The 13,180-nt window shown below is 43.5% G+C and overlaps 1 protein-coding gene and 1 long non-coding RNA gene across 3 annotated transcripts in view; one reads left to right on the plus strand and one right to left on the minus strand.

Moving 5' to 3' along the window:
* LOC140642550 (uncharacterized) overlaps positions 1–11,954 on the minus strand; it is a 49,506-nt gene extending 37,552 nt beyond the window's left edge. For both annotated transcript variants that reach the window (XR_012038997.1, XR_012038996.1), the window contains exons 1-2: positions 11,826–11,954; positions 650–836 (exon numbers count right to left, since the gene is read on the minus strand). This is a non-coding gene — a long non-coding RNA (uncharacterized lncRNA). The remainder of the gene's footprint in view (positions 1–649; positions 837–11,825) is intronic.
* A 1,029-nt stretch (positions 11,955–12,983) lies between these two features.
* The window catches only part of RAB21 (RAB21, member RAS oncogene family), a 40,021-nt gene continuing 39,824 nt past the window's right edge, over positions 12,984–13,180 (plus strand). Inside the window, exon 1 of the mRNA XM_072843284.1 lies at positions 12,984–13,155. Coding sequence (XP_072699385.1) covers positions 13,003–13,155 — 153 coding nt within the window. The 5' untranslated portion in view covers positions 12,984–13,002. The remainder of the gene's footprint in view (positions 13,156–13,180) is intronic.

Consider the following 13,180-nt stretch of genomic DNA (forward strand, 5'->3'; position numbering starts at 1 on the left):
AAATAAATAAATAAATAAATAAATAAATAAATAATTTTTCAAAGATTTTATTTATTTATTCATAGAGACACACCCACATACAGAGAGGCAGAGACACAGGCCGAGGGAGAAGCAGGCCCCATTGCAGGGAGCCTGACATGGGACCCGATTCCGGGTCTCCAGGATCACACTCCAGGCTGCAGGCGGCGCTAAACCACTGCGCCATGGGGACTGCCCAATAAATAAAATCTTAAAAAAAAAAAGAAAGAAAGAAAGTGAGGATGGAAAGCCATCTATCATACTAATGGATAGCAAAAGAGAGCTGGATTAGCTATACTTATATTAGACAAACTAGATTTTAAAACAAAGACTGTAACAAGAGATGATGAAGGGCATCATACCATAATTTAAGAGGTCTATCTATCAAGAAGATCTAATAATTGTAAATGTTTATGCCCCCAATGTGGGAGCACCTAAGTATATAAGTCAATTAATAATAAACATAAAGAAATCCACTGATAATACAGTTGTAGTAGAGCAATAGACACTCCACTTACAGCAACGGACAAATCATCCAAGTAGAAAATCAACAAGAAAACAATGGCTTTGAATGACACACTGGACCAGATGGACTTCACAGATATATTCAGACCATTTCATCTTAACTTACCAAAAACGAAAGGCGAAGGACCCAAATAAATAAAATGAATGAGGGATGGCGCAGTGGTTTAGCGCCTGCCTTTGGCCCAGGGCGTGATCCTGGAGACCCGGGATCGAATCCCACGTCGGGCTCCCGGTGCATGGAGCCTGCTTCTCCTTCTGCCTGTGTCTCTGCCTCTCTCTCTCTCTTTGTGTGACTATCATAAATTAAAAAAAAAAATGAATGAAATAGGGGAGATCACAAACAACCCCAAAGAAATACAATTATAAGAGACTATTATGAAAAATTATATGCCAACAAACTGGGCAATCTGGAAGAAATGGACAAATTCATAGAAACATACAAACTACCAAAACTGAAACAGGAAAAATAGGAAATTTGAACAAACAACCAGCAAAGAAATTGAATCAGCAATCAAATATTTCCCGACAAACAGAAGTCCAGGGCCAGATGGCTTCCCAGAGGTATTCTACTAGACTTTTTTAAAAAAAGCTTTTATTTATTTATTCACAAGAGACGGAGAGAAGAGAGCGGCAGAGACACAGGCAGAGGGAGAAGTAGGCTCCACGCAAGGAGCCCAACGCGGGACTCGATCCCAGGTCTCCAGGATCATACCCTGGGCCGAAGGCAGCACCAAACCGCTGAGCCACCGGGGCTGCCCTCTACTAGACATTTATTTATTTTATTTATTTATTTTTAAATATATTTTAAAAAGATTTTATTTATTTATTCATGAGAGATACAGAGAGAGAGAGAGGCAGAGACACAGGCAGAGGGAGAAGCAGGCTCCATGCAGGGAGCCTGACGTGGGACCCGCGGGATCCCAGGTCTCCAGGATCACACCCCAGGCTGCAGGCAGCACTAAACCGCTGCACCACCAGGGCTGCCCTCTACTAGACATTTAAAGAAGAATTAATACCTATTCTTCTCAAACTGTTCCAAAAAAACAGAAATAGAAGAAAAACTTCCAAACTCATTCTATGCGGCGTTACCTTGATTCCAAAACCAAAGACTCCATTAAAAAGGAGAATTACAGGTCAACATCCCTGATAAACATGGATGCAAAAAGTTCTGAATGAAATACTAGCAAAACGAATCCAACTGTACACTAAAAGAATTATTTACCACAAATTACTCAAGTGGGATTTACTACTGGGCTGCAGAGGTGGTATCCATCAACATGATACATCACATTCATTAAAGGAATATAACAGTCATATGATCATCTCAATAGATATTTAAAAAGCATTTGACAAAATACAGCATCCTTTCTTGATAAAAACCATCCTCAAAGTAGGCATAGAAGGGAACACACCTCAACATCATGAAGGCCATATATGAAAGACCCACAGCTAATATCATCCTCAATGGGGAAGAAATGAGAGCTTTTCCTTTATGGTCAGGAATAAGATAAGGATGTCGACTCTTACCGTTACTATTTAACATAGTACTGGAAGTCTTAGCCTCAGTAATCAAACAGCAAAAAAAAAAAAAAAAAAAAAAAGGCATCCAGATCAGCAAGGAAGAAGTCAAACTTTCACTATTTCCAGACAGCATAGTACTCTATGTAAAAAACCCAAAAGGCTCCACCAAAAAATTGCAGAACTACTATATCAATTCAGCAAAGTCACAGGATATAAAATCAATGTACAGCTATCTGTTGCATTTCTTTACCAATAATGAAGCAGTAGAAAAAGAAATCAAGGAATTAATCCCATTACAATTGCACCAAAACAATATGATATTCAGGAATAAACCTAACTAAAGAACTAAAAGATCCAAAAAAAAAAAAAAAAAAAAAAAAAAGAACTAAAAGATCCATACTTTAAAAATAATAATAATAAAATAAATAAAAGATCCATACTCTGAAAACAACAGAAAACTTACAAAAGAACCGAACTAAAGAACTAAAAGATCTGTACTCTGAAAAGTACAGAACACTGACAAAAGAAAGTGAAGAGGACACAAAGAAATGTGAAAAAAATTCCATGCTCATGAACTGGAAGAACACTGTTAAAATATCTATACTAACTAAAGCAACCTACACATTTAATGCAATCCCTATCAAAATACCACCAGTATTTTTTTTCTTTTTAAAGATTTTATTTATTTATTCATGAGAGACACAGAGAGAGAGAGGCAGAGACACAGGCAGAGGGAGAAGCAGGCTCCATGCAGGGAGCCTGATGTGGGACTCGATCCCTGGACCCCAGAACCACGCCCTGGGCTGAAGGCGGCGCTAAACCACTGAGCCACTCAGGCATCCTGTCCACCAGTATTTTTCACAGAGCTAGAATAAACAATCCTAAAATCCGTATAGAACCACAAAAGACCCCAAATAGCTAAAGCAATCCTGAGAAAGAAATGCAAAGCAGGAGGCATCATAATTCCAGACTTTTAGCTCTAGTGTTCAAGATAGTGTGGTACTCACACAAAAACAGACACACAGATCAATGGAATAGAATAGGGAACCCCGAAACATACCCACAACAATATGGTCATCTCATCTTTGACAAAGCAGGAAATAATATCCAATGGAAAAAAGACAGTGTCTTCTACCAATGATGTTGCGAAAACTGGACAGCAACATACAGAAGAATGAAACTGGACTGCTTTCTTACACCACACACAAAAATAAATTAAAAATAAACGAAATAACTAAATATGAGATAGGAGAGCACCTGGGTGGCTCAGTGGGTTAAGTGTCTGCCTTTGGCTCAGGTCATGATCTCAGGGTTCTGGGATCAAGTCCCACATTGGGCTCCCTGTTCAGCAGGGAGTCTGCTTCTGTTTCTCCCTCTATCCTTCCCTCCTGTGTTCTCTTTGTCTCACACGCATGTTCATGCTCCCTCTCACATGCATGCTCTCTTTCTTGAATAAATAAAATCTTAAAAAGCAAAAAAATAAAAAAAATAATAAAAAAATTAAAAAAGCAAAAAAATAAATAAGTGTGAGACAGTAAACCATCAAAATCCTAGAGGAGAACACAGGTGACAACCTCTTTGACCTCAACTGTAGAAACGTCTTACTAGACATTGCTGCAGGCAAGGGAAACAAAAGCAAAAATGAACCATTGGGACTTCATCAAGATAAGAAGCTTCTGCACAGTGAAGAAAACAATCAGTAAAACTAAAAGGCAGCCTATGGAATGGGAAAAGATATTTGCAAATGACATATCTGATAAAGAGTTAGTATCCAAAATCTATAAAGAACTTATCAACTCGGGGGATCCCTGGGTTGCTTAGCGGTTTAGCACCTGCCTTCAGCCCATGGCATGAGTCCCGGGATCAAGTCCCACGTCAGGCTCCCTTCATGGAGCCTGCTTCTCCCTCTGCCTGTGTCTCTGCCTCTCTCTCTCTCTCTCCCATGAATAAATAAATAAAATCTTTAAAAAAAGGAACTTATCAACTCAACACCAAAAAATAAATAATCCAATTAAGAAATAGATAGAAGACATAAATAGACGTTTTTGCAAAGATGACATCCAGATGGCTAACAGACGCATCACCAGTCATCATGGAAATTTAAATCAAAACTATGATAAGATACCATCTCATACCTGTCAGAATGGATAAAATTAACAACACAAGAAAAAAATAGATGTTGGTGAGAATGCAGAGAACCCTCTTACACAGTTGGTGACAATGCAAACCAATGCAGCCTGGAGAACAGTATGGAGGTTCCTCAAAAAGATAAAAATAGAACTATCTTATGATCCAGCAATTGCACTACTAGATATTTACCCAGAGGATATAAAAATACAGATTCAAGGGGGTACATGCATCCCAATGTTTATAGCAGCATTATCAACAATAGCCAAACTGTGGAAAGAACCCAAGTGTCCATCAACTGATGAATGGATAAGGAAGATGTGGTGTATATATACAATGGAGTACTACCTAGCCATAAAAAAGAATGAATGGACCTACAGAGTATATTGCTAAGCAAAATAAGTCAGTCAGAGAAAGACAAATACCATATAATTTAACTCATATGTGAAATTCAGGAAACAAAACAAATGAACATGTGGAAAGGGGGAAAAAAAGACAGAGGACAGAGGGGGAGGCAAACCATAAGAAACTCTTCTTTCTTTATTTCTTTTTTAACCGTAAGAGATTCTTAACAATAAAAAAATAAACTGAGGGTTGATGGAAGGAGGTAGGTAGGGGGTGGGGTAAAAGAGTGAACTGGATGTTATATGTAAGTGATGAATCACTAAATTCTATACCTGAAATCAATATTACACTATGTATTAACAACAAAAAGCCCTCAATAATTTTTTAACAAAGAATATATATAAAGCTTATGGAAGCACAGAAAAGAGATACCTAATCCAGTTTAGCTAGGAGTGGCTAATAAAGTCAAATGTAGAAGGAGCTAGACGTATAATTAGGACATATCTACTGGATTTTGCAATATAAAGGTCATTTTTAATTATATCTGAAGAGTGCTATGGAAACAGATGGATGGTTCTTTTTACTAAAAAAGTGAAGACAATGCATGAAGACATCTTACTTATAACATGAATTTGAAATGAAAGATAGAGATCATATAGTGTGAGATTAATATCTGGAACCATATCATTTGCATTTGGAAGTTGGCTCTAATGTTTCTAATGTGATTTAGTCAAGTTACTTAACCTGTCTGTGCCTTGGTTTTTCTTCTCTGTACACTGGGGGTGAAACTAGTAGTACTGACCTCGTAGTGTTGTTACTGGAATTAAACTAGTAAATATGTGGGGATCCCTGGGTAAATACATGTAAATAGAAGTGTGATACATAGAAAGGACTATATAATTGTAGCTATTCCTTTTATTATTAGGTAGGAGAGTTGGAAGTTGAGCAAGAATATACTTGTTGACCTAGTTTTTTTAGTGATCTCAGCAGTCATTTACTGAGAGTACCTATTGTGGGTTTAATTAAGACTAGGAATACCAATTAAAAGCCAAAGTTTGTGAGACCAGATTTAAACAAAACAAAACAAAAACGATATTCAACTATATACTGTTTATAAGGAATCCATACACATAGATTAAAAGTAGAAAGATAGAAAAAGATATACCATGCAAACAATAATAAAAAATATTTTAAAAGAAGGCAGCCCGGGTGGCTCAGCAGTTTAGCACTGCCTTCAGCCCAGGGCGTGGTCCTGGAGAACTGGGATCGAGCCCCATGTCCAGCCCCCTGGATGGAGCCTGCTTCTCCCTCTGCCTGTGTCTCTGCCTCTCTCTCTGTGTCTCTCATGAATAAATAAATAAAATCTTAAAAAAAAAAAGTATTTTAAAAGAGGGTTACAACAGCTATATACATATACATACATATATATTTTAAAGATTTTTATTTTTAATTATTCTCTACACCCAACCTGGGGCTCAAACTCAAAATCCCAGATCAAGAGTCGCCTGCTCCACCAACTGAGCCAGCCAGGTGCTCCTACAATAGCTATATTAATATCAGACACAGTAGACTTCAAAACAAAGAATATTAGGAATAGTGAGGGGTATTATATAATCATAAAAGGATTAATTCTCCAAGAAGACTTAACAGTAGTAAATGTATATGCACCTAACAACAGAGATTCAAAATAGATAAAACAAAAACCGATAGAGCTGAACAGAGAAGTTAGACTAATCCACAACTGGAATTAGAGACTTCATCACAGAAGTATTAGATAGAAAATCAATGTAGAGAAGATCTGAATAATTCAATTCACTTGCCCTAATTGACATTTATTAAAAAAACAAACTTGTCCCAATAACAAAAGAATGTATATTCCTTTCAACATGCATAGAATGTTCACTAAGACCAGATTCTTGACCACGAGGTAATTTTTTTTTAAAGATTTATTTATTTATGATAGACATAGAGAGAGAGAGAGGCAGAGACACAGGCAGAGGGAGAAGCAGGCTCCATGCCGGGAGCCCGACGTGGGACCCGCGGGATCCCAGGTCTCCAGGATCACACCCTGGGCCAAAGGCAGGCGCCAAACCGCTGAGCCACCTGGGGATCCCCGACCACGAGATAATTTAAAACAAATTTAAATAAAGATCATACCGTAGATGTTCTCAAACCATAACAATTAAATTATAAATCCAAAGCAGAAAGACATATGGCAAATCCTCAAATATTTGGACATTAAATGGCATTTATAAGTAACTATGAGTTTGATATTGCTGCTGTAACAAGTTGCCACAATCTTCATGGTTTAAAACCAAATAAATTTATTATCTTACATTTCTATAGGTAAGACATATAACATGGGGCCCCATTTGCCTTTTCCAGCTTCCAGGGGCCACCTGCCTACCTTAATTCCCTTCCTATATCTTTTGAGCTGGCAATCCTGGAGCACATCACTCTCCCCTTGTTTTTGTTATCACATCTCCTTTTCTGATTCTGGCTCCCACTCTTAAGGATCATTGTAATTATAGTGGGCCCACCTGGATAATCCAGCATAACCTCACTATTTTAAGGTCAGATGATTAGCAACTTTAATGCTATCTTCAACTTTAATTCCCATTTTTGGTGCAATATAACATATTCATAGATTCCAGTAATTAGGGGCCAGAAGCGGAGGGAGAAGAGGAACATTATTCTGCCTTCCACAATAACTGTTGGGTTAAAAAAGAGGAAGTCTCAAGGGAAATTTATTTATTTTTATTATTATTATTTTTAAAGATTTTATTTATTTATTCAAGAGAAACACACAGAGAGAGGCAGAGACACAAGCAGAGAGAGAAGCAGACTCCATGCAGAGAGCCCGATGCAGGACTTGATCCTGGGTCTCCAGGATCATGCCCTGGGCTCAAGGTGGCACTAAACCACTGAGCCACTCAGCTGCCCCTCAAGGGAAATTTAAAAACAATATATATATATTGAAGAAAAAAATATATTTATATAATTAAAAATTATATATATAATGAAAATACATGTGTTAAAATTAATGGATGCAGCTATTATAAACACTTATAAAAGAATAAAGACCTCAAATCAGTAATCCAAGCTTCCACATTAAGAAACTTAAGAACAAATTAAAATCACACAAGCAAAAAAAATAAAAAAATAAAATCACACAAGCAGAAGGCAGGAAATAACAGAGTAAAAATCAATGAAATTGAGAACTGGAAAATCATTGAGAAAAATTAACCAAGTGTGATTCTTAGAAAAAAAATATAAATAAAATTGACAAATCTCTAGAGAGACTGACCAAGAGAAAAAGAGAATACGTAATAACCAATATCAAGAATAAGAGGATGATCAGTACAGACGCACACACACAAAGGCTCATAAGGAAATACTATGAACAACACAAAGTAGGACCAGAAGTAGACTGCGGGAAGTTTGTTAATAGTGATCAAAAGGTAGGGAAGGAAGCTGAAGCCAGCAAAGAAAAGGAACTCACAGGTTGTCCTGAGAATGAATCTGATGACTCTGAATCTACAAAAATTCAGAGAACTTTTTCAGAAGTTTACTTGAAGGTTGGTGTTCTGTGATGATGCTGTGGAAATAGAAAGATATAAGACAATAACGGATGCTGGTAAAAGAAGAGTGTTGTAAATGCTCAATATGGAGTCCAAACCTGGTGGTGATGGAGGGTAGGGGTGAGGGAGCTAGAAGTAGGGGGGATAGATAGAGAGACCAAGAGAAGGCTGAGAGATGGACTCAGGATGGGGGTGAATTGCCCCCATTACAGCTCCCTTGTAAATGTTCTTTATTCAGCATCTGTTCTTTGTCCACCCTCATGGAGTTAGTTTCACCTTTCACACTCAAGATTGGAATTTAGTCTAAATGATTCAAGGGAGGGACATTTATGCAAATAGGGTTGGGGGGTTGACAGCAGATGGAGGCTCAAAGAATAGAGGTTTGTACAAAAGAAAAAAAGATTTATTGGAAATGAAGGCATAAGAGAGCTGGTATTTGGAGGGGTGGTCATTTATTTTACATCTACCATGTTCTAGGCGTTATTCTGGACACAGGATATAATGAATGGTGAGCAAGGCAGACAGATCTTTACTACTGCAGGGCTTCCAGCTTTAATACTGAGAAACAAATATGTAATTGTAATACTTGATGATACATGTAGGAAGTACTTAGAGGGACACCTGGGTAGCTTAGCGGTTGCGCATCTCAGGGCGTGATCCCAGGATCCGGGATGGAGTCCCACATCGGGCTCCTTGCATGGAGTCTGCTTCTCCCTCTGCCTGTGTCTTTGTCTCTCTCTCATTGTCTCTCATGAAGAAATAAATAAAATCTTTAAAAAAAAAAAAAGGAAGAACTTAGAAAGTGCTATAGAGGAATGGTAAGATTTTAAATGACACCTTACCAAGTAGGAGTGTGGCCAATAGGAGAAAACACTCAAGCAAGTGGTACTGAATGCCATAATCCTCAGTATATATGTACTCAGAAACTTCCCATTGGAGCATCCACAGTTACTGAAAAACTCTCCAAAATCGCAAATCTCCCATCTTAAGAGTTCTCAAATTATTTCACCAGGGCAAAACAATTTCTCTCCTAAGAGGCTTTTTCATCACTATACTGGCTTATTTCTCAAGAAACTGGAAAAGTATTAGTCAGGCCTAGTTTAAGTGGACAAATCTCTTTGGAATTTCCATCTCTGTATAACTACTGACGTCTAGTTTTAAGAAGTAAGCATGGGGGCCTCACTCAATGAGACTGCTAACATTCTGACCTGAACCTGTTCCGTCATTTAGAAATTGCTGGTATACAGTTCTATTGCCAATCATGTCAAACACACATTTCCATCTGATACAAATTCACACTCTGGTTATTGCAAAAAACAATTTATAAATGTAAATATAAAATCCACAAGTAAACAAAGTGGCTTCATGTCCTCAATTTTTAACTATTAAGATAGTGTATTTTTAGTAGAAACTGGTAAGTTCTGGGCAGCCCGGGGGGCTCAGCAGTTTAGTGTGGCCTTCAGCCCCGGGCGGGGTCCTGGGGAGCCTGCCTCTCTCTCTGCCTGTGACTCTGCCTCTCTCTTTCTCTGTGTCTCTCACGAATAAATAAATAAAATGTTAAAAAAAAAAAAAGAAAGAAAGAAACTGGTAAGTTCTGAGAGTCTGAAAGTTTGGCTTAAATTCCTTCTTTGACAAAAATATGTAAAGTTTCTAGAGACTTTTTTTTTTTTTTTGAGACACCTTTAATTAATCTTGTCATCTTAGGGATAAATAACTTTAGAAGCTATCCCTTCTTCCCTTCCCCTGGACCATACATCTCTTGGAATATTCTTGTTTTCTGTAACTCAGAAGAAAACCTCCCAGTGGTTTCTTTCTTTTTCACGTGGAGGCACTTGTGAGTTAGTGTTGAGCATGCTCTGGACACCCTGGTGAATGTTCACTGAGCTGCTTGTGCCCCTTTGTGGCCAGCGCTTACAATGACAGCTCAGGACTGCTGGCCAGCCAGAAGCCTCTGACCTGTTCAGATTACATGGTCTCTTCTAATCGCTGGAAAAGAACCTCAGAGAAAATGGGAAGAGAGCCAAGTTGAAGCTAGGGGCACACGGGCTGCACAAGAGTAATGGACACTTGAGCAACCACCCGATTCTGATTGAAAGCGGAAGGGGGTGTGGACACCGGGTTGGCATCACTCGTGGCCACTACACATTATTGTAATTGTTTCCGTGTTGCTTCCCACACTAAAATACAAGCCCACGAAGGCAGAGGCCTCTTGCCCGGCACTCCACCAAGGATGCTCAATGACTGAGCAAATAAGGGAACAAATAGGTTTAGCATTTTGGTTTTTTAAAAGATTTATTTATTTATTTAAGCGGGGGGGGGGGGTAGAGCAGATTTCCTGCTGAGCACGGAGCCCACAGGGGGCTCAATCTTATGATCCTAGGAGATGAGCTGAACCGAAATCAAGGGTTACTGGCTTAACTGATTGAGTCACCCAGGTGCCCACAAATGGGTTTAATTTGTAGCAAGTTCACAGATGATAACTCTTTTCTTTTTTATTGTTAATTACTCTTATTAGATGCTCAACACGGAAAATGCTTTGATAATTCTATTTAACAAAAACCCATATGTCCAAAAGCATTTCTCAAATCCCAGTATTTTTTTTTAAGATTTTATTCATTTATTCATGAGAGACACAGAGAGAGAGAGAGAGACAGAGACACAGGCTGGGGGAGAAGCAGGCTCCATGCAGGGAGCCCGACGTGGGACTCGATCCCCTGGGCTGAAGGCCGGTACTAAACCGATCCCCTGGGCTGAAGGCCGGTACTAAACCGCTAAGCACCCCGGGATCCCCTACTGCTCTCTCTACTTGCAAAGCTCCCCTCCCTTCCGGCTTAGGTTACTCCTAACCAAAGGCAACAATCTCTAGGACAGCTTCTCCAGCAGGCAAAAGCCAGTTGGGTCCTGATGCACCTCTGCAAAACACTCTCAACTGCTTTATCAACATGAAAGCATTCACTGTGCACTGGGGTGTTTCTGTGTTTCCCTGCTAAAATGTAAGATTTAGGGCAGCCCGGTGGCTCAGCGGTGGAGCGTCTGCCTTCCCGCCCAGGGTGTGACCTCGGGGTCCTGGGATCCAATCCCCCCATCTGGCTCCCCGCATGGAGCCTGCTTCTCCTTCTGCCTGTGTCTCGGCCTCTCTGTGTGTCTCTCATGGATAAATAAAATCTGTAAAAATAAAATGTAAACTTTAAAAACTTTATTTTTAAGTAATATGTACACCCAACATGGGGCTGGAACCCACAATCCCCAGATCTAGATTTGCGTTTACCAACCCAGCCAGCCGGGTGTCCCTAAAATGTAAGCTCCCCGTAACAGAGACGTTGTATCTTGTTCAGCACAGCGCCTGGCACGTGATGGGCACCCTCTAGTACTTGAATGAATGAATGAATGAATGGACGGACTATGGCTTTGAAGCGGAAAAGTAGTCTGATGAAAACAAATAGGTCTGCTAGACCGGCCCCGGGTGTATCAGGGTGCAAGGTTCCAGAAACGCCCCTGCGGTTGCTTGCACGAGTGCATTTCCTAGAAGGAGCGGAGGCGACCAGGCCGGGTTCCTCCAGGTGGAAGCACGGGGCGACTCGGGAGCCCACGCCCGGCCTTCAGGTCGTTCCTTCCTTCCAAGTATTTCTAGGAAGCCCTCTGATGAGCGCGGGACTTGGGGCTCAGACACTCAAAGGTGGGCGAGTGTCACACGGTCGTCGTCCTTACCGAACCGCAGCGAACCCAGGGCTGTGTGCGTGCGGGGTCTCCCCAGGTGCTGCTCAAGAAGGGGAGGCGACGACGTGTCTGGGAGTCTCAGAGGCCTGGAGGGGCAGGGGAGAGCAGGGGAGAGCGGGGGAGGGGCAGGGGAGAGCGGGGGAGGGGGAGGGTGGAGAGGAGCAGCGGAGGGGGAGAAGTAGGGGCGGGGGAGCAGTAGGGGAGGAGGGGAGGACCGGGGGAGGGGCAAGGGAGGGAGGGGAGGGGGGAGAAGCAGGGGAGGGCGAGGTAGGGGAGGGGTGGTGTAGGGGGGGAGGGGCAGGGGCGGGGGGAGCGGTAGGGGAGGGTGGGGAGGACCGGGGAGGGGCAGAGAGGGGAGGGCGGGGGAGGGGTAGGGCAGGGCAAGGGAAGGGAGAGGCAGGGGAGGGGCGAGGAGGAGGGAGGGGCAGGGCAGGGCGGGGCAAGGGAGGGGAGAGGCAGGGGAGGGGCGAGGAGGGGGCAGGGGAGGGGCAGGGGCGGGGCGGGGGAGGGAGGCAGGGGGCGGGGCGGGGGAGGGGGCAGGAGGCGGGGACGGAAGCCGCGGGGTGGTGGTCCTGCTGGTCGGGTTTAAGCGGAGACCTGAGAGATGCGGCGGAGCCCCGACTGCCCGGGGGCCCCTCGGGCGGTTCCACGGCCGTGACTTGGGCCTCCCAGAGGGCACGGGAGCCCCCAGGGCGCCTGGGCAGGTGCGCCCGCCGGCAAGCCCGGGGCGAGGAGCGTGGGCGCGCGAGCAGCGGAGCACCGAACCCCCGTCCGCCGGCAGCCAGCTCCCGCGGTGCCAGGCCTCCCGCGATCCCGCCGCCCCGCAGCCCCGCAGCCCCGCCCCTCGGGACCGCGCGCAGGGCCGCGCCCGCCGCAGCCCCGCCCCCGCCGCAGCCCCGCCCCGCCCAGGCGCGTCCGCGGCGCTCACGTGACGCGAGGTGTGACGTAGGAGGAAGGAGACGCCATTAGAGGGAGGCGGAGAGTGAGTGCTGGTCTGCGCTCCTCGGGGGCCTGACGTGGGGGCCGCGGCCCTTGGTTCCCGGACTCCGGCCCGCGGCGGAGGGACACGCGGCGCCCGGGCGTGGGTCCGCGCGGAGGGGCCTGCGCCGGCCGCGGCTGTGAAGGCGCAGCGGGGCGGCGGCGAGGGCGCGGGCGGCGGGGAGCCGGGATGGCTGCGGCCGGCGGCGGCGGCGGCGGGGCGGCGGGCAGAGCCTACTCCTTCAAGGTGGTGCTGCTGGGGGAAGGCTGCGTGGGGAAGACGTCGCTGGTGCTGCGCTACTGCGAGAACAAGTTCAACGACAAGCACATCACCACTCTGCAGGTGCGGGCCCCCGGGGGCGGCAGGT

Source organism: Canis lupus, chromosome 11, assembly GCF_048164855.1.
Source record: "Canis lupus baileyi chromosome 11, mCanLup2.hap1, whole genome shotgun sequence".
Lineage (NCBI taxonomy): Eukaryota > Metazoa > Chordata > Mammalia > Carnivora > Canidae > Canis > Canis lupus.